The sequence below is a fragment of the Protopterus annectens genome, chromosome 3.part0 (genome assembly GCF_019279795.1).
Source record: "Protopterus annectens isolate FY-2018-M chromosome 3.part0, PAN1.0, whole genome shotgun sequence".
NCBI lineage: Eukaryota > Metazoa > Chordata > Ceratodontiformes > Protopteridae > Protopterus > Protopterus annectens.
In genome coordinates this window covers 1,554,343,345-1,554,364,437 of record NC_056731.1, presented here as the reverse complement: position 1 = coordinate 1,554,364,437, position 21,093 = coordinate 1,554,343,345, and the positions used below count along the sequence as shown (strand labels likewise).

Below are 21,093 nucleotides of genomic sequence, written 5' to 3'. Positions count from 1 at the left end.
CCGAACAGGAGGCCCTTACACAGCTTAAATCTAATACCAACTTGGTTATTACACAGGCTGACAAGGGAAGGACTGTGGTGGTTATGGACTGGGCCAAATATGATCAGGAAGCCAAGAGGCAATTGGATAATAAACAATACTATATGCAGATGCCTCTTGACCCTACTGTGGGTTTCAAAAAACAGATTGACGCCTTTCTCAACCTGGTGGTGGAGGAAGGGATTATTACCACCTCCACGTCGAAACATTTGATGGTTAGTGATCCGAAACCACAGTATTTATATTTGTTGCCCATGGACCATAAATTACTGCAGGACCCTCGGGGTAGACGTATAGTTTCAGGTAGGGGTTTCCTTACGGAATCTATATCGGTCTACTTGATTCAATATCTCTGGCCATTACTTAGTCATGTCAGGGCTCGGATTCAGGATACAACATAGTTTTTACAGATCCTTCGGGATTCCCAACTTGAACCAAGCTGGTTGTTATGTACCCTAGATGTGTCAGCCCTTTACACAAATATTCCACACTGGGCTGGCTTGTTAGCATTGGAACACTGGCTTACTATATCTTAACTCTACCAACCAGGATTTAATACCTTTTTATTGGGATTAACTGAGCACGTACTAACCAAGAATGTTTTTTATTATCAGGACAGTTGTTATTTACAGATGCAGGTTACTGCTATGGGGGCTTCTTTTGCCCCCATATATGCCGATCTTTTCATGGCTTATTTGGAAGGACAATTGATTTATGATCCCCTGCATAATTTATATTTGTCAGAGATTGACATCTGGCGTCATTATTTGGACAACTGCTGGGTAGTATGGAGAGCTGATTTTGCATTTCTCAATGAATTTTTGGATTATATTAATGGTAATAAATGGGGTATTCACTTTACATGCAACTTTGATTTGAACCAGATTACCTTTCTGGATGTTTTAGTCACCAGAAAATCTGACCATACATTAGATACATGGGTATATCGTAAATTCCCAGATTATAATGCTTTGTTGCATGCATCGAGTCATCACCCTCCCCATATTAAACGCAACATTCCCAAATCCCAATTCATGAGAATTAAACGTATTTGTTCTGATTCTGAGACTTATGAACATCAGAGGCGGAACCTGGTGGGTAGATTCAAAGCCAGGGGGTACAATCCTGGTACAATCACTATGGCTTGTAGTGAGGTATCTGCATTGGAGAGAGAGGATCTGTTGAAATATAAGGTAAAAACCTCATCTCAAGAGTCCAACATCAGGTTCATCACCACTTATGGGTGTAACACTCCCAACCTGCTACAAGTCCTCCAACGTAATTGGAATATTTTGTTGGGGGATGTTAGACTTGCTAACTTGTTACCAGAAAGGTGTCCTTTTGGTTATAGGAGAGGTAGGACACTGGGATCTTTGTTTGCTCATTATAAAACTGGGTCCCTGGAAGTTCAGCCACTTATCACGTACAGAAGAACCAAGCACCAATAAACCCTTTCCTACCAGGCTACACTCATACCTGCCTCATGTAGTACTTAGCATAACAGCTGACTTTCAAGAGATATTCTTGCAGTATCTAAAGCTTTCCATAATTTTATATTATCTTTTTATGAATTTTATGAATTTTTATGAATTTATGAATTTCTTTCTTAGCCCATTGGTGGTTGTGGCATCGAAGTACTTTGGCTGCTTTCCCCTCACTATTTCAGTTGTGACAGCTCTCCTTGAGGGGAATAAATTGGAAAGGTACAGAAGACTACCACATATTGATGCCATGTGCCACATGGCTCCTGACATACAGTATGAGTGCTGTCTTCACTTGAAGTGCAGCTTAATATGGTTACAAGTACATCATTTGAGACTGTATGTGTTACAGGCACTTATTTACATGTGCATATATGTCTGTCCATTTACCCATTTATTCGTACTGTTGTTAAATGCATTCTAAAGATTTGCTGTTGATAGCAGCTACTAAATGAATGTGCTATTTTTATGTTATTGCATAACTTTAATTTCACAATACAGTTGAGCCTACAGTGCTGCAAATGATTACAATATTCATACACCTGAATTTGAGTTTAAAGCATCAAATATGTTGCAAATGTAGGGCTTGTAACCATGGAAATATAAATTTCCAATATGTTATCTTTAAACAAGTGATATTATTAACATTTAAGTATGTTGCATGTTTCTTAATACGTATTTTATTGCTTTATCTTTCAGCCCCTTTTCCATTAACCTTGGACCCAAACACTGCAAATGCGCATCTTGTGATATCTGCAGATCGGACGGCAGTGTGGTGGGAAGACAAAAAACAAAATGTCCTTCATCACCCAGCGAGGTTTGACAATGGTTGTGCTGTCCTGACCAGTCAGGGTTTTAGCTCAGGGAGACACTACTGGGAAGTTGAAGTTGGAGAGAAAGACTACTGGGAAGTTGGAGCAGTCACTGATTCTGTGGAGAGGAAGAGTGTGGTCCCACGGACAATGGTAAATGGATACTGGACAATTGGACGATTTGGGGAACTTTATCACTGGGCAGGAGATGACCAAGACTGCACTTCTCGTCTTTCTCTAATTGAAAAACCACTGATGGTTGGAGTGTATCTGGACTATGAAGGTGGAAGGCTGTCATTTTACAATGCAAACAATATGGCCCACCTCTACACTTACAGTCTCACATTCAAGGAAAAAGTGTTTCCTTTCTTTTTCACATGGGATCAAATCAAGATTGTGTCTTCCGTATTGCTACAGTAATTTCATTCATCTGTCAAGAGATGTAACTGATATAGGCTATTACTGGTCCATTTCTCTTCCTTTCCATAATGTAGAGTACGTATTTGAACCTACTGCATACCTTTCATGAATCTGTGTCTCTTGTAGTTTTAAGCATTCCCATCATAAGCAATGTTTCCAATATTCTGGAAGACTTTTTAAAATATAATAATCCATAACAATTCATGTCAAATTTCATCTGTATTTCTGTATTTATCAGACAGCAATTCTTGCTGAGGACAAGCACATTAATGCAATATCTCTTTGTCTCCAATTTCATTTTGTAGTTCTGCTCTTCCCTCCAGCAAAGTCTGAATCCTCTGTTTGTGATAGTATGCTGGTTTCCATCACAACCAAGAAAATTATATCACTAACAGAGAATTAAAACGTGGCATTAGCTTAGGGGGGAGCAGGCAGGTGATATGAAAACAATTCAGTGGGCACTTAAGCTCGCATTCTACACTAACCCAACATGGGAACTGTGATGTGAATTCCGTTCCTGTGATTCAATGGTGCATTTACTATCTTTAGGTCATGGGTGCTAATTCTTCGAACACTGTGTCTTCTCTGATGCCTGTGCTTGCAGTGTGCATACCCACACCAAACAGCGTTCATGTGGCTGCACATTCTGCACACACTCCAGTTCCCTGTCCTTTTTATAGGGAAGCCTAAGCCGGAATGTATGTGGAGTCCTGGTTGTCTACCAAACATAGAGAAGACAAAATAAAATTAGGTGGTTACTTGCTACTTTGATCGCTGTATTTTATATAATATGCACAATGTACTTTTCTGAGTCCTGTCTTTCTTGTTGCATTATCCTGCAACTTTAGGAGACATGTAAGTTCCTGTTTTAACGTTTTTACTTTTTCTTTTTCAGAGCTCCTGGTAAACTGGTGTTAACCTTTTGTCTTTGCTTACAGTTTCATCTGTAGGAGATTCTGAGTGGGTTGGCTAATTACTTCTTTACTTTTTGAGATTGTTGTGATGCATTCTGCCTTTTACAGACCTTTTCCATTTCCCAAGTCCCACAGGACATTTGCTAGAGCGTCATCATTACTGACTTTGTAATATCTGGTGGAATTCTATCTAAGTTAAGTGTTTAAGTGTCTTTCTCCTTCTGCCTTTAACAGACTTTTTTCCCTTTGGCTGACAGACAGACTAATTTACTGTTAACCTGGACTTTCCTGAAATAACATTTGGAACATTCCACAATGCAGATGAGCAGCCGTATCTGTTCTTTATCTCTTCTGGACAGAAAGTCACAACTCTTCCACTGACTATTATCATGGATGGCTATTTCATTTGATTTGTTCTTTCTTTTCCATGTCTGGGGGAAACAGCTAATGCCTTCCTTCCTGCCTTCATTTCTTCCTTTTTTCTCTTTCTTTCATATTTTCATGCACCTCACTTGGCTGTAATACATACTGTAATGTTGACCTTTTACATGGCTATTACTCTATATCTTAATTTGTTTCCATTTCTTAGCAGTTCCTATATCTGGTTACCATCTTATTTCTTTTATGACTGCAGATACATTTTGTGTCTAAACTATCATGCTCAGCAGACCATGTGATCATTTTTATTTTTGGAAACAAAAAAGTAACACAGTGGTCCATTCAGTCCACATCAATATGAGATATTCTGCCAACACAGTTTTTGTTTTTCATGTAACACCCTAAAAATATATTTTAAAATATTTGGTTTATAGTTGAATTCCAGTGATGCCTGAAGTTCAGTATATTTTTTAGCATCCGACACCAATGGATTGTGATGCAACTACTCTTTCTTTAAAATAGCATTTCTAGCATCCCTTGTAATGGATTACCACTCATAGTGTAAATCAAAACTTCTATCATCCCTATTGCATATTCCTATACACTTCCACTCACACCATTATGTTGTTAGTTGGGTATTGTTTTCAAACAAGCTCTTCCAAATCTGATTATGCAATTGCGGCAGCTTTTTGATGAGCTAACCAGTAAGGTTCACATGAGGTGATATTTAGGAAACATATAAAGGTAGAGCACCAGTTGCATTGTAGTAACATGTGAAGGCTTTACATTAAAGCTCTGAAGAAAGCAAATACGATGATTATTGCAGTTAGAGTATTAGTATTTCCATTTGGTATTCTGATACTTGGTCTTAGTGTTTCTTTAAACTCAGGAAGAAGCTTAGATTTACTCAATCTCCATTTGCAAACTGTGTGCTTATTAAGCCTGGTCTCTGGCAGAGGGATGGAAACCTGAATGTGACCAGATGACCAGGGTTTGATTTTGGCTCCATCACTGGAGGAGCCAAACAAGGAAGAGTAGGAGTGAAAGGTTGAGGCCGACTCACCTGTCCCAGTGGGAAGGAGGAATGCCCACAGGTGTAGATCACACCAGTTGGTGCAATTTCCCTGGTGGAGACTGGGGAAATGACTGTTATGTGCTTTGGGTGGGGAGGAACAGAGCTGCTTGGAGGAAATACACATTGCAGAAGTGAGGGGATGACCTCAGTATCAGCTCATTGCATGTCCCCTTCCTGGTGTTTCACAGGATGTGTGTAAAGAGGAGGGCTCAGCTCCAAAAACCATGAAACAACCCTGGTGGCTATCTAAATGATAGTCTCATCCTGGTCAACCCTCACCCTGGTGATGGGGAATGACAGACAGCATGGACAAAAAGAAAAAAAAAAAGCTATGCAATTCTGACCATCTCAGTTTACCAGAAAGTGCTCTAGGGTCACACCTGAAACAAGGCACTTGTATCTTACATGCCTACTGAAGTTAGCAAGTTAAAAGGTTAAACGAATGTTAGCTTGTGCCATTGTTTAGGGTTGTAATATACAGGAAAACTCTTGACTGTAACTGTTTGAAGTTGCAAATGAGCTAAATAGACATCACATTCCCCTCACATGCTGCCCTTATTTCCTAACATTTTCAATCAATCCTGCTGCACCTCATACATGTGCATAGCCAGATACCCTTAGTTAAAAAAAAACTGAGTCAAAGATATTTCCAAAGACATCGGAATTGCTTTGAAGGTATCAGAAGATAATGTGTGAGAGTCATTATGGCATCTAGAGTTGGAAAAAAATCTTATGTCATCCATCAAAAGTTGAAATCTAAGTATAATTTATCATTAAAACAATCACCTTCCTCCACTAAGACAGCACTGTCTTATTAGAGAGACACACACAAGGTTACTTTTGGTTCTTTGTAACTTAAGTGCATTTAAATGTAACCGAATGTCCAGCAGTGAAGCTAGACAGCCTGTATCCTGACCTCTTATACCTGTATCCTGACCTCTTATAATCCACCATGTTATTGTGCACAGTCTTGGGGCAGTAGCTGCTATTTACTTCAGTCAATTAGGGACATGGTAGCTTATCCAAATATGTTTTGATGTCCACTGAGCAAGTTACCCTGCTCATTGCCTTCCTATAGCCATAGATGAGGGATTCATCCACAATTTTCTCTCTCACCTGGAATGGGTTCCTGTTAGTCATTTGAAGAAGTATCTCCCTTACCTGCCTTAACAGCTTGATGGATCCAGATTCATGAGAGGGGAAGTGTCAGAAGGAGTGGGTCATGAGGAAGGCCTACATGCCCTTGGGTTGTGTACTGTAACAAAGAGGAAAGAATGTGTGGCTATGATATGCACACAAAGAATTGCACATGTGGTGTAGTTAAGGAGGACAGATGATGGAACAGAGGTACAATAGGCTGCAGCTGGATGGCACAGGATTCACAACTGATTAAAGGAAAATATTTGTTCATGGGGACATGAGTAGGTGCCTGGGATGTATTATTAGAGGGAATTTTTGTAATGTTAGACAAAACATTGGACCAGGGGTACCTAGATCAAAGAGAAGAGGTAGAATAAAGACAGAACAGCTGCATGGGGGCTAGCTATAGAATCACTTGGACTCTGTGAATCTTGAGGCTGCAGCTGGATGGCACAGGATTCACAACTGATTAAAGGAAAATATTTGTTCATGGGGACATGAGTAGGTGCCTGGGATGTATTATTAGAGGGAATTTTTGTAATGTTAGACAAAACATTGGACCAGGGGTACCTAGATCAAAGAGAAGAGGTAGAATAAAGACAGAACAGCTGCATGGGGGCTAGCTATAGAATCACTTGGACTCTGTGAACCTTGCGCCTTCATCTTTCAGAATCTTCATATGTTCATAAGTCTGGAATGGAACTGTGGGAAAATGCTTCTACTTATACAGCAATCACATAAAAAGTGTAAGCCTTAACTTCACAGTCCTGCCAAAACCAATAGAAATGCACAGCTATGACCTACAAAAAAGTGCTATGTCAAGGGGGTGGCTGTGATCCATGCAACCTTTCCCACAAAATCTATTAGCTTAAAGGAGGACAGATGATGGAACAGAGGTACAATAGGCTGCAGCTGGATGGCATAGGATTCACAACTGATTAAAGGAAAATATTTGTTCATGGGGACATGAGTAGGTGCTTGGGATGTATTATTAGAGGGAATTTTTGTAATGTTAGACAAAACATTGGACCAGGGGTACCTAGATCAAAGAGAAGAGGTAGAATAAAGACAGAACAGCTGCATGGGGGCTAGCTATAGAATCACTTGGACTCCGTGAATCTTGAGGCTGCAGCTGGATGGCACAGGATTCTCAACTGATTAAAGGAGAATATTTGTTCATGGGGACATGAGTAGGTGCCTGGGATGTATTATTAGAGGGAATTTTTGTAATGTTAGACAAAACATTGGACCAGGGGTGCCTAGATCAAAGAGAAGAGGTAGAATAAAGACAGAACAGCTGCATGGGGGCTAGCTATAGAATCACTTGGACTCTGTGAATCTTGAGGCTGCAGCTGGATGGCACAGGATTCTCAACTGATTAAAGGAGAATATTTGTTCATGGGGACATGAGTAGGTGCCTGGGATGTATTATTAGAGGGAATTTTTGTAATGTTAGACAAAACATTGGACCAGGGGTGCCTAGATCAAAGAGAAGAGGTAGAATAAAGACAGAACAGCTGCTTGGGGTCTAGCTATAGAATCACTTGGACTCTGTGAATCTTGAGGCTGCAGCTGGATGGCACAGGATTCACAACTGATTAAAGGAAAATATTTGTTCATGGGGACATGAGTAGGTGCCTGGGATGTATTATTAGAGGGAATTTTTGTAATGTTAGACAAAACATTGGACCAGGGGTACCTAGATCAAAGAGAAGAGGTAGAATAAAGACAGAACAGCTGCATGGGGGCTAGCTATAGAATCACTTGGACTCTGTGAACCTTGCACCTTCATCTTTCAGAATCTTCATATGTTCATAAGTCTGGAATGGAACTGTGGGAAAATGCTTCTACTTATACAGCAATCACATAAAAGTGTAAGCCTTAACTTCACAGTCCTGCCAAAACCAATAGAAATGCACAGCTATGACCTACAAAAAAGTGCTATGTCAAGGGGGTGGCTGTGATCCATGCAACCTTTCCCACAAAATCTATTAGCTTAAAGGAGGACAGATGATGGAACAGAGGTACAATAGGCTGCAGCTGGATGGCATAGGATTCACAACTGATTAAAGGAAAATATTTGTTCATGGGGACATGAGTAGGTGCTTGGGATGTATTATTAGAGGGAATTTTTGTAATGTTAGACAAAACATTGGACCAGGGGTACCTAGATCAAAGAGAAGAGGTAGAATAAAGACAGAACAGCTGCATGGGGGCTAGCTATAGAATCACTTGGACTCCGTGAATCTTGAGGCTGCAGCTAGATGGCACAGGATTCTCAACTGATTAAAGGAAAATATTTGTTCATGGGGACATGAGTAGGTGCCTGGGATGTATTATTAGAGGGAATTTTTTGTAATGTTAGACAAAACATTGGACCAGGGGTACCTAGATCAAAGAGAAGAGGTAGAATAAAGACAGAACAGCTGCATGGGGGCTAGCTATAGAATCACTTGGACTCCGTGAATCTTGAGGCTGCAGCTGGATGGCACAGGATTCACAACTGATTAAAGGAAAATATTTGTTCATGGGGACATGAGTAGGTGCCTGGGATGTATTATTAGAGGGAATTTTTGTAATGTTAGACAAAACATTGGACCAGGGGTACCTAGATCAAAGAGAAGAGGTAGAATAAAGACAGAACAGCTGCATGGGGGCTAGCTATAGAATCACTTGGACTCTGTGAACCTTGCGCCTTCATCTTTCAGAATCTTCATATGTTCATAAGTCTGGAATGGAACTGTGGGAAAATGCTTCTACTTATACAGCAATCACATACAAAGTGTAAGCCTTAACTTCACAGTCCTGCCAAAACCAATAGAAATGCACAGCTATGACCTACAAAAAAGTGCTATGTCAAGGGGGTGGCTGTGATCCATGCAACCTTTCCCACAAAATCTATTAGCTTAAATGCTGCTGTACTCAAAACAAGTAAAGTTTTGTTGTTGGATGCAGATTCTGGTTTGGAATAGTCTCTTCAAAGTGGTTTGGTTTGCAGTCTGGAGTTTGAGATTTTGCCTTTTACACAACCATTGTGGCAAGGTTGTTCCAGTCTTTCATAACTTGATTCATTGCTGATTTCACATTATTTCTGCAGCTGACTGTGTTGAGGAGGGGATTTTTTAATGTGCTTTAATGCTGTTATTTTATTTTTTGAATTTGTAATCCATCTAAATATTTAGACCAAAAAACATAGGCTAACTTGCCATACAGGACCTTGGAGCAGAGATGTATAATCTAAGCATATTTCCTGCATTTGAAGAAGTTTCCCCAAACTTTGGAAATTGCTACATATAATGCTGGAATGTTCAAAAATACATCACACCTCATCCTGTGTGTCTTGATGCACTATCTGTGTAAATTCAGGTGTGGCCTTCGAAACTTCCTTTGATCTGTTTCTTGTGTTCAGTTTGCTTCCACACATGTTCAGTTGTGACAGTGTTGCTGGAAAATTGTTTCATATGTGCCACAAAGTCATCACAACTAACATATAGAAACAGCTTAATATGCCAGACAGTACTAGTTGTTTTGTTGTTTTTTTTTTTTTATTATTTATACTTGGCTTCTTAGACCTGTCTTGACCTTAGGCTTTTAACCTCCTTAGCAGCCCTACTGATACATTCATTCCTCACCTCTCACTGTTGGCAATCTGCAACTGTGTGGTGCATCTGTTTTGTACCGATGCTGTGAGACAAATAACGTAGAGATCAGTGGGAAATGGATGAATAGGCTACTAGGGACTAACAGAATAGAAAAGGTTCTTTGCGTTGTTCCGTCTAAAATACAGAATCTTGCACTTATCTACATTGACCTCAGCTCCAAGTACCCTGATGGGACACTGGTGAAAGTACTGAAAACATTAGCAAGTATAGTGACAGAACCACTCACAGAAAATTTTAAGTGATTATCTCTGGTCAGAAGGAAATACCAGATGACTTGTAAACAGTTCTAGTTATCTCTTTCCTCATAGGAGGCAGTAGAACTGGTTAATGCATCTATGGGCCAGTTATTCTGATGTCAGTGGCTGAGAATGTGTCTAAAAGACAGTCAGCTTCAGGACCAGACCAACAAGGCTTCGCTGCCAAGAGGAGTTGCCGCTAAAAACTCTGGTTGTTCTGTGACCAGATAACAACAAGGCTGGATAAGGAAGTGTCTATAGATGTGGTCTGTCCTGGCTTCAGTACTATACTGAACACCACTGGATAAGCTGAAAGGGCAAGGATTAAGGTAAATAAATTATGAATGGGGCATGGAATTGGCAGTGAGTAAAGGCTGATGGTTGAGGGTGGCTGCCAGGGTGATAAAAATGATCGGGGTGCTGGGGATGCCAGAGCTAGAGTCCTCACTATTCCACATATTCATCTATAATATGCTGAAGAGAGTTCTAAGAAAGAATTTATTTGCAGGTAACAGAAAAATCAGTCTTACCCTTCTAGAATCTAGTGAATTTTATATTTGGGCACAGCAGCCCAAAAATCACAAACAAACTGAGAGATGGTAAACTAAGAAAAACAGTGCCTAAAAATTCCTAATAGTAATCTTCATAACAACCTTGTACCGTCAGATAAAAGTTCAGAGGACTGGAGCAATCATTGTAAAAATTGAGTGGAAGCAGAGTAGCCCAGCAGAATGGAATGTGCCAGTGTATTCTGTGAAATATAGATTTCAAAGATAGGGTGGTTTCAATGCCAATGAGACAGCATCTGGGAGAGGTATATTGCCACCAAATTATATGCTGGAGAGATCACATAGAGAATAGCTATACTGCCACTTAGTCACACCCTGGTGAGACCACACCAGGAATACTAGGTGTTCTTCTACTGAACCACCCACAAGGAAGAAGATGTGAAGTGACCAGCAAGAGGAAGGACATGAGGGTCATTGGGGGAAGGAGAGAAAGGACTCTGAGCAGAATCTGGAACTACTAAACCTTTATTCACTTGGCAGTACAGGAAGAAGGACAGAGAGAGAGAGAAATAAACATGCACACACACACACACACAGACACACACAGATGTGAAGAGAGAGAGAGGATGTGAAATGGGTAGTCAAGATGGAACATGGGAGTCTGAATGGGTAGAATGGAGGCACAAGGGACAAGAGGGGAAGAGGAGCCATCATCTCCAGTGTGAAGTTATTCATTTTGGCCTAGACATGATAAATGATTTTTTCACTGATGAGTTATAGATCCCTGGAACAGACTGCCTGAGTCTGAAGTAGGCTGTGAATATAGAGAGGATTTCAAGATGGCATAGGGCAGCTAGAAGGGAGTTGGTCATCCCTTGATGGAATGTGGCAGGACACATATATTAGATGCAACCAAATACAAAGACTAGATAAATTATCTCTTGCCATCATGTGATGTAATATAATTAACCTTATTACTCATCACTTTTAGATAACCTAGAGGAGAGTTTATATGTTGGGCCAGCACATATGCAGAGCTAGACTTTTTTCTTTAAACCCTAAACATCTGTGAGTCTGCAGAGTAGCCACTCTATGTGCAGTATGTAATGCCGTGGCTTAATCAAACTAAGTACTGCTTCTGGTTCATGCCTGAAGATGTACAACAGCAAGTTGTGGTTAATGAGACAACCAGTAAAGAAATATATAGTGAGGGACACATCAATCATAGGTCATGAAGTTTCAATTAGTCAAGTACAGATATAAGAAGACCAGGACTTAGTCCATGCCTCAAAACACACATTAGTACCCTTAATTTTTGCTAAGATTGGTTCTGCTATAATAGATTAGAGGTTATGGATCCCAAGTCTGCACCATCATCACCTGGGTATGTAACAGGAGGATGACTGGCCTTAAGCCCTTACAGCAAATGCACACTATTGCTTTCACATGACTAACACTTGTCACACCCAAATAAGCTACATATTGTCAGCTCCATAAAAGTGGTATAATCACTGATGTTCCAGGATTTTATCCACCTCAGTATGATTCCAGTGCCTTCTAATGCCAACTTACCAACAGTAACTGAGACGTAACCAAATGCATGCACACTTGCAGTATTTCCCAGGAGAGTCTGCTGATGCTTCTCCAGTGACAGTATCCCTTACATGTATTCATGGCACTCTACCCAAGGTCAGGCTGCTAATGTCATATCAGTACTTCAGTTATTAATTGATTGCTCTTTTAATAAACCAAACAGATTTAGGTCATGAAAGACTGAGTAGCAATAGTCACACCGATGCTGTGAGAATATCCTTCAGTAGAATAACAAAACATCAGCTGCAAACTCTGTTAAATTAGCAAATGAAAATGCTGTATCACACTGCTGCAAAATGGAGTGATGGATAGCAGGGATGAGGTGGTTATGGAGCCCGAGTCCAAACCTTTCACAACTAGTTATATATACTCGAGAGTGTCTGGCCTTAAGAGCTAATACTAAATTCATATTACTATCCTGTGCATGATCAACACCTATCATAACTTAATAAGCTGTACACTGTCATCTCCAAAGAGGTTTTGTGAAGTACCAGTTGAAGCTCCTTTGCTTATTTTCTGTTTCATTGGGACACATGAGATTGCCAGTACATGAGAACTATTTACAAAATTAAATAAAAAGTGGTATGTTTCAGTATTGTGCTTCCCCTAGCAAAATGTATTCTATGTAATAAAGTTTATTTTGTGCTGTTAGAGTGCAAAACTTATTTCTAGTCCTAAAACCCTTACCCTGAAACCAAACATAAAAACCTAGCCCTAATCCTAACCCTAAGACACTAACCAGATACCAGAAACACTAACCTTAAATCAGTAACCCAAATTCTAAGACTAAAACTCTAACTTATCTTTAAATTTCTAACCCCAAATTCTAAGACTAAAACTCTAACTTATCTTTAAATTTCTAACCCCAAATTCTAAGACTAAAACTCTAACTTATCTTTAAATTTCTAACCCTAACCCTAAAACACAAAACTTACCCTAAACCTAAATCAGTAGCCCAAACCCTAATACCAAATCTCAAACCCTAACCCTGAACTCTAAACATAAGCCGTAACACTCTAATCCTAACTGTAACTCTAGAAGTCTAAACCCAACCATGAAACCAAAGGTGCATTTACTCTGTCTCCATCTCTTTTTCTATTGTTTTCCAAGACTACCTTATTATTGGATTAGTGCCACGAGTAGCACATATCAAATAGCACATCTAGTAACTATACAACTGGCAGAGAGTGCTCTCTTGGTTGCTATAAATAACTTTACCCAGATATATGATCAGTGACTCTCCCAAGGAATTCAGTCACTTCAGTCTGAGCTTGGAGTTTCTAGTGAAGATTAACAGCTGCAACTGAGATTTAACCAATCTGTATGCATGCATGATACTTCCCAGAAGAGACTACTACTACCTCTCCAATCCTAGCATCCCTTATCTCTATTGATGGTAAGCTGCCACCAATTAGTCTTCTAATCAGATACCAAGAACTCAGTTATGATCACTATTTTAATAAGCCAACCAACATTATGGTATGGTAACTTATGGACAAACAGTCTCACTCTCTCTCTCTCTCTCTCTGTCTGTCTGTCTTGCTTTCTCTTCAGAAGAGTGGATAGCAACAGTCATACCTCTCAATAGTCCAGATGTTCACAAAATGTTCAGATTTTTGCCTTATATTTTTGCTCTGTCCCTCATAAGTTTTGTGATTTTCTGGCAAATCATTGAGGACTGAAGTCAGTAAGTAATGCCATGTATTTGAGTTTAACACTTCACATCCTTCCTAAAATGCATGCTAACACAAATCCTGTTATTCTAACAAATGTCTAAGTTTGTAAGAGCAATATTTAAAATCTGTCTTTGATTTTGGGTCTTTAGCTCCCCTAGTAATGTTTGGCTTTGTCCAGATTTCTTGCTCACAGTGGTTGAGAGGTACGACAACAGTCACAACAACTCTGTGACAATACGCTTAACTAGAAAATAAGGCTTTAGCCACAGACTATATCAAATTAACAAATGTAAACTCATTACTTTTAAAAGAACTGATTTCACATACAAAACAGTACTGCAGTTGCACAAGGAAAGGAAAATAAAATGTTTCATACAGACAGACTGTTGACATAACAAAATCTAACTGCATTTGTAGATGTTATTTGCAGTTACTTATAGTTGATAGCTGATACCTCAAAATTAAAATAAAGTCCTACATGCCTATAATCTGCTTCCTCCTGCAGTTAGGATTCCCAAAGTCAAAATAATAGTTATAGACCAAAAGAAAGTAAAAAAAAAGAAGAGAAGTGGGTTTGGCACAATACAAGACAGAAGGTTAGAGACTTTTCAAAGACAGAATCAGTTTTTGCTTTTGAAACAAGCAGTATAATGTACAGGTCTGCTAAATGATAATATAATGCAGCCTTTAAAGGCTGCAGTGAGAAAATAACCATTAAAATAAATACTATTAAAATAAGACAGTTCAATATTTATTTTATTTTACATTTAATTGGCTGGACTTATTTGGAACCACTTTCATCTACCCCATCATCTGATTTCACATCTTTTAGTAACAGTTCTGTTGTACATCTTTTTGTCTTATTCAATGATGCATGACAATTTTGCCAGTCTTTTCACAGTCATTTATGAACATAGTAAATAGGATTGCATCAGACAATGAACCCTGTGGTAGCTCAGTAGTTGCTATCCTTTTATAAGAGTGCATACCACTTTATTGCTATGCGTTATGCTGTCTGTTTCAATGACTTCATTAGTTGTCATTCTACATTAGGATATCTTTTTAATTGTCTATTTGGAGTCAGCTGCCTGCTAGACTGTAGGCAGGTTAACCCTTTAACCCCCCCCCCGACACTGCGTGGCTGCTTCACTGACCCTGTAGTCATATAACATTATTAGATTAATCTGCCTTTAACCTGAAGGTGAATCCATGCTACATTGAGTCCTGCATCCATGCATATGCATAGCAGTTCTTTTATGAAGTGATTCATCATTTTGTGTATCTCTGCAACCCAGATGATGTCCTTACTTTTCCCGTTCCTGTTAACTGGTGCCAAATCATTATTGTATAAGGTTTTAAAAAGGGAAGGGCATCTGTGTTATCACTGGGTCCCTCATAAGTTCCTTTAGCATATTAGGGCAAATCTTGTCACAACTTGTCCACATCATATTTCACAACATTTGATTCTATAAGTGCACAGATGTAATCCCAATCCAGAGTTCAGTTGTTTGCTTTTAGCAGCATAGCTTCCACTTTGTTGAATACTGAACAGATATTTTCATTCAATGAACATGCCCTTTCGCTATCACATTCTGTCCACTTTTACTGTACTTTGATTATTGCTATATCTTTACCGTTTTTTTTAGTTCATAATGATGTCGGTCATGGGTTAACCTATCAAACATGTAACTGCAACTATTCAGTGCCTCTTTGGACTTACAGAAATTCCATAGTTCTTAACTAAGACTGCTGCCTTTTCCGTGTTTGCTGCTTTAACAGGCATGGTTTTCTATCCTTCCTTATCTTTATATTTCCTGAATACTCTCTTGTTCCCTGACTTTCTTTGCTAACTCCTTTAAAGGAATCACTCTGTCATTTTTAATGTCACAAAAGACTACTGCCTCTAAGACACTTTTTTTTTTCTTTCTTCTTACAAGTGTTTCTTCCTCATTAGCTTATGCGGTACTTAATCAGCCCCATATTTTACTAAAGTCTGTAAGCAACTTTCCCAATAGTTTATTAGCTTTCATTGCTATTATTTGACATCGACATGGATTTTTTTTTTTATTTTGCTTTGTTTTTTTCTGAATGGTAATATTTGGTGATTACATTCTTATGGGACACTGCCTATTTCTGTGTCTGAAATCTTTCTGTCCTTGCTTGCAAGTACCAGCTCTCAGTTTTGCCCCAGTTTATTGCATTCTGGTACTGTCTAAATAAATATTCCCCACAGGACATCAAAACAAATTCTTCTGTTAGACGGGAGTGCATTAAAGATGCTTGTGTTAACATCTGACATATCTGTGTCCCAGTGAATGGCTTTTTATATTTTCTGTCATTTTAAGGTGGTCTCATTTCAACTTTTTTCTGGTTTATTCCCAGATGGTTTGCTAAAATCACATTTTTCTTAAATATTTTAAAAATACAAGAATAAGTTGGTTCTGGGGCTGAGAAGCTTTGCTGTCTGTTGCCCAGTATGGAATAACAGAAAGATGGTACAGTTCTACCAAGCCATTGTGCATAAAAAATCATGGCGACAATGGCCACTCTTTTGATTTTATACTAGTGTGCTTCAAATACTGGAGAAAAGATGAAGATATCTTGCTTCAGAAAGCCTTACATTGATGTTACATGTTCATGGTTCTTATATAACGTCAACACAATTTGTGTCTTTTAGTTATCTCATGCCGTTTCATGCACATGGAAATAATGGCAGGCATTGTGGTTTAGTCTGTTGTCACCCACGTTTGCCGTGTCTTATAAGTTACTTCTGTCTTGCCGTGATCCCTTGAAAGTTTGCTGTACTACTGCTGAATATGTTCCAAGCATCTGAGGTTGGAAGGGTATTTATTTGCTCTTCTTTACATTTCTTTGCCAAAGTTCTGTCAGTCATGATTAGCAGATCAAATGGGCTTCAGATAAAAGCATATAAAACTTCTTCAGGTTTGGCAATTTATGAGATAGTTATACTAGATAAGTGATACAGGGAATATCATTTCTGCACTGGAATTTTGGGGGTTCTACTCTCCACATAAGCTGCTTTTGTTGGAAGCTGTTTTCATCTACCAGACACAGCTGGGCAGGCTTCCGCAATGCAGTCTGCTATAAGTAATATATCTTTTGCAGTCTAATACTACATCTTTCATTAAAGGCATATGTGGAACATGCCTCCATAGTAAGTGTTTAAGCTAGTTGTGCCTTTTAACCTTGCCTAGGATGAGGGGAAAAGGTGTAGTCTGTCTTATATTTTGTATCCAGCTGATCTTTTTTTCCATGAAGATCCTCTGCACCATATTAGGTCAGTGGACCTCACTTACTATCACTGTTTACACTTTTGATGGTCGACCATCATTCCTTCTTAATGCTCTTTCTTGCCAATATTCTGCAGTCCTACCAGGAGCTTACTGCACATGCTCTGCTTGAGCCATTTCTGGTAAAAAACCTTGTGATGGTGGTTCTCTTGTGTGCCATAAATTTAATGTTTATTTTCAGCCTTGCATTCCTTCTGCCCTTGACCACAGCAGATACCTCCTCAGATTTAATCTTCCCATGAGAGTCCTTAACACACTGGACACAGCTCGCTGCTAGGGCTTCCTTTTCTAGTGACTTAACAAAGATGTTTTAGTAAACAGCAAACTGCACTTATGAAATCAGAAAAGATTGCATTTGGTCTGGTCACTGGATCCCTGGTGCTTATCCCTGGTCTAGAGAGCCATGGTAGTTGTGGTACTGTCTCTGCTAATTGGTCTTGGGCATGAAACAGACAGGATCTCAAAAAAAGAAAGTGGGACAAATTAGGAAATTCTACTGTGCATGTATATTTTTGATGGTAAAACATATTTGCTGTATTTCCTGTAATTACCCATAAATCTATAGAGCATTTTTCTGCCTTTTCACATGATGATATATCCAATTTCTTAAGTAGCAGTTTTTCAACACAAAAAATGTGCACTTTTGAAAGTCGCTGTATTAAGCAAATCATGCAGTTCAATTTTTGTGAATTGTTGGAGCTGATATTACAGAGATCATGAGATCCTTGTATGAGATTTCTAGTACAGTTTTCTGTGCAAATTCATCAAAGGGCATACATTTAAAAGCACTTTTTTTCTTTTGCACTTAACCAGGTGGGCAGGGGAGTGTGAGGAACTTGGTTTCACTTGTTCCCTGGTTGTTTCTTATGCAGTGCTAATTCAGCACATTCAAAGATAGACTGGGCTGGTGGGGGAAGTGCGGAGTGAGTCAGATAGCTGCTTTCTGCTGCTTATGAATGTGAAGCATTTATGGAGGTTATGGTTTAAAGCCAGATGCTTTAATTATAAGTTAAACAAAAAAAAAAAAACAAAAAAAAAAAAAGAAAACAGAAAGAAAAAAAAACTGCTTGTTAGTATATGTAAAGTCATTCCATGTGCTTAGTGGAGTGAGTTCTTGCTGTTGACTGAATAAACTTCATAAAATATATTTGAATGGGGAGAAGATGATATGCTGAGAAGCAAAGGAGTTGTCTGTTTATGTGCTGTGGAGGGAGAGTTTCCAACAAAAATGTAAGTGCTAAGAGAAATATAAGGAAATTAAGTAAGTGTTTTCATTAACTGAGCAACTTTATAAAGTTTTCTGTTATCAGTTTCTCGTAGAAATGTAATAAGAAACTGTAAGAAAAGTACAATTTAAAACTTGAATGAGTTGTCTAAGGTTGAGATCATTTCAGTAAGCGACTGTATTGAGCTGTGTAAATAAGTACTCCTTTACCGGTTTATCAGAAGTATCAGTAATTTGATAGTTGAAGTGTTTGAGAGCCGCTCTTACAAGTGCACTGAAGAAGCAGTAACACTGGAGGCACACAAGGTAATCAAAGTCAACCATTTGGCGGGGGATGCCAACATCAAGCTGATAACACAGAACATTAATGTTCCGGTTGTTTTAGTTCATCAATGATACACATTTAAGGACTGATGCTAACATGCAGTGATGGATATATGGAATACATGGAATTCTAACACTTTGATGTTTATATACCTAGCCTTTTGCTCAGTGCATTTAGGTGTGGCTGCAGACATAACAGGCAATGCCACTTTCCCGTTTCCTAAGGTCAGTTGTGCAATAAAGAGAGACATGTTAATCAGAGAAGGAAATGCATTTATAGAATGCTTAGAACCTAGCTACATGTGAAACTTAGCACAATCCTTAATATTTTATCACTGTCTCACAGCATTCATATCTCACATTTGCACTAATGGGAGATCCCCATGGCAGTGTGCTAATAACACTCTGACAATGTTGGAGTAGTACTAAAAACAAAATTCTGCGCAGATAGGTTGCAGAAATGTGAACACAATTGTTAGCGAAAAGCTAAGTATTAGGAATTCCTGTACATAGCATCTGCAGAGAATAAAGCAGTATACACTTAGAAGTCTTTCTCTTGCACCACATTGGTTTCTAAATGTACCTCACTTAAGAAATGGATCATACAGTGGCACTTACAGCAGAAACATCATTGCTATGGTATGTCTACTGGGTTCAGAAAATGTCAACATAAAATTCTTTTATGAGCAAGATGAACATATACTTGGAATAATTTTGTTGTTAATTTATGCTGAAGATTTAAAAGCACTAATTAGTCCAGCAGTTACACTAAACTGTGAACCCAGATAAAATTAAAAACTGGTCATACACATGAAATGTCTGTGTAGGCAGTATGAAGTATGGTGGCTATACCGTAATGGACAGTGAAGGAAATCCACAGTCAACTAATGGACAAAAGGATATCTGTAGTATGTGTACTATATTGTCACAAGTTGCCACATATCATTTCAGATAAGAATAAGAAGAAAACCAGATGTTAACATAAAAAATACTGCCTCTGGACAGTGACAAAAGTCTTAGCATATGCAAATACGTGATGCTTTTATATTCTCTAACAGCAAATACTTAAGGGGAGGGAGAATCAGTATAAATTGGCTTGAAAATAATGCTGTGTACTAAAATTAAGTTCTATTTTATCTTAAACAAATACTTACTGCATGCTTTACTTTTTCATTATATGTGTAGAGTGCAAAATGGTAATTTATGGAAACAGGGCATTGCCATTACTTAGTTTACAGAGACTTTATAAACTTAAAACTTTTACACTTGACAGATGACTGTCATATATTGCTCTTTTAATATTGACAATGTTTAGTGCCTCAAAGCCTGGACTAGAACTGTCAAAGGAATACAGTATTGCTAAATTAAGGAAATGGCAGATCAAATGAATAAAGCAAAAAGTAATTCAAAATGTTGTGTGGGGGTGAGGAGAGAGATCCCAAAGTTAATTATAACAAGTTTCACTTTCCACATAGTCATTGGGCTTAATTTTCAGTTAGTCTGTCAATCTGGTTTGACGTCCCAGATCCCTCTCCAAGACAAATGCTGTGATTGTCATTTCCTACATGCTTTGTAAAGGTGTGTTGCTTCCTTTAAGGCTGTAATGCATTTTACCAGTTTTTGAATCAGTTTAAAAGTTGTTCTACAATAATATAAATGATATGAGCACAAAGTAAGGTAAACTGTGTCAGACGAAGGAAAGTTAGATTTGTGATTGATTTATTAATGTGGAGTGTACTACATGAAATATAGAAACTGACCAGATTACTTGCCCTCCAGGCTGCAGGGTATACATGACAAACCCAGTTCACTCTGGTCATAGAAAAAGTAGAAACAAGTTCTGAGCAAAAAATGACATCTCGGGCCACCTAATGAGTCTGTTTTCCTGAGCTGCTCCTAGGACACTTTTCAGCCACAAACCAAGCCATAGAGTCATATGAGAAAGCAATTTCTGCTACATGAGAATTACCGTGACACCAATACTGATATTAAAGCACCGTCGGACATAGATTATAAGTGTGCATCATTATTTAGGCATTGATAATTACAAATTATCAGCATTAAACAACACTTAATTTTTGTTGGGCTCAAAGCCAAGCCATTGCCATAAAAAACTAAAATTGGTATTACGATACTATGTTACAGGATACATATGTTAGCTATCCTACCTCCTAGATTAGCTAAAGCTCTTATTTAAACAACATCTTGTTTCATTCCTTGCGTTTCAGAAGAATTGCTTAATGTCTCTCTGTATCTTTAAATTCTGTCACTATTTTCAACCCTGCAAACTCTTTAGGA

At 38.6% G+C, this 21,093-nt stretch overlaps 1 protein-coding gene across 1 annotated transcript in view; it reads left to right on the top strand.

The window, feature by feature from the left end:
* The window catches only part of LOC122797117 (E3 ubiquitin-protein ligase TRIM39-like), a 164,150-nt gene extending 161,187 nt beyond the window's left edge, over positions 1 to 2,963 (top strand). Inside the window, exon 6 of the mRNA XM_044065913.1 lies at positions 2,220 to 2,963. Within this exon, the coding sequence (XP_043921848.1) occupies positions 2,220 to 2,752 (533 nt within the window). The 3' untranslated portion in view covers positions 2,753 to 2,963. The remainder of the gene's footprint in view (positions 1 to 2,219) is intronic.
* Positions 2,964 to 21,093: the final 18,130 nt, after the last annotated feature.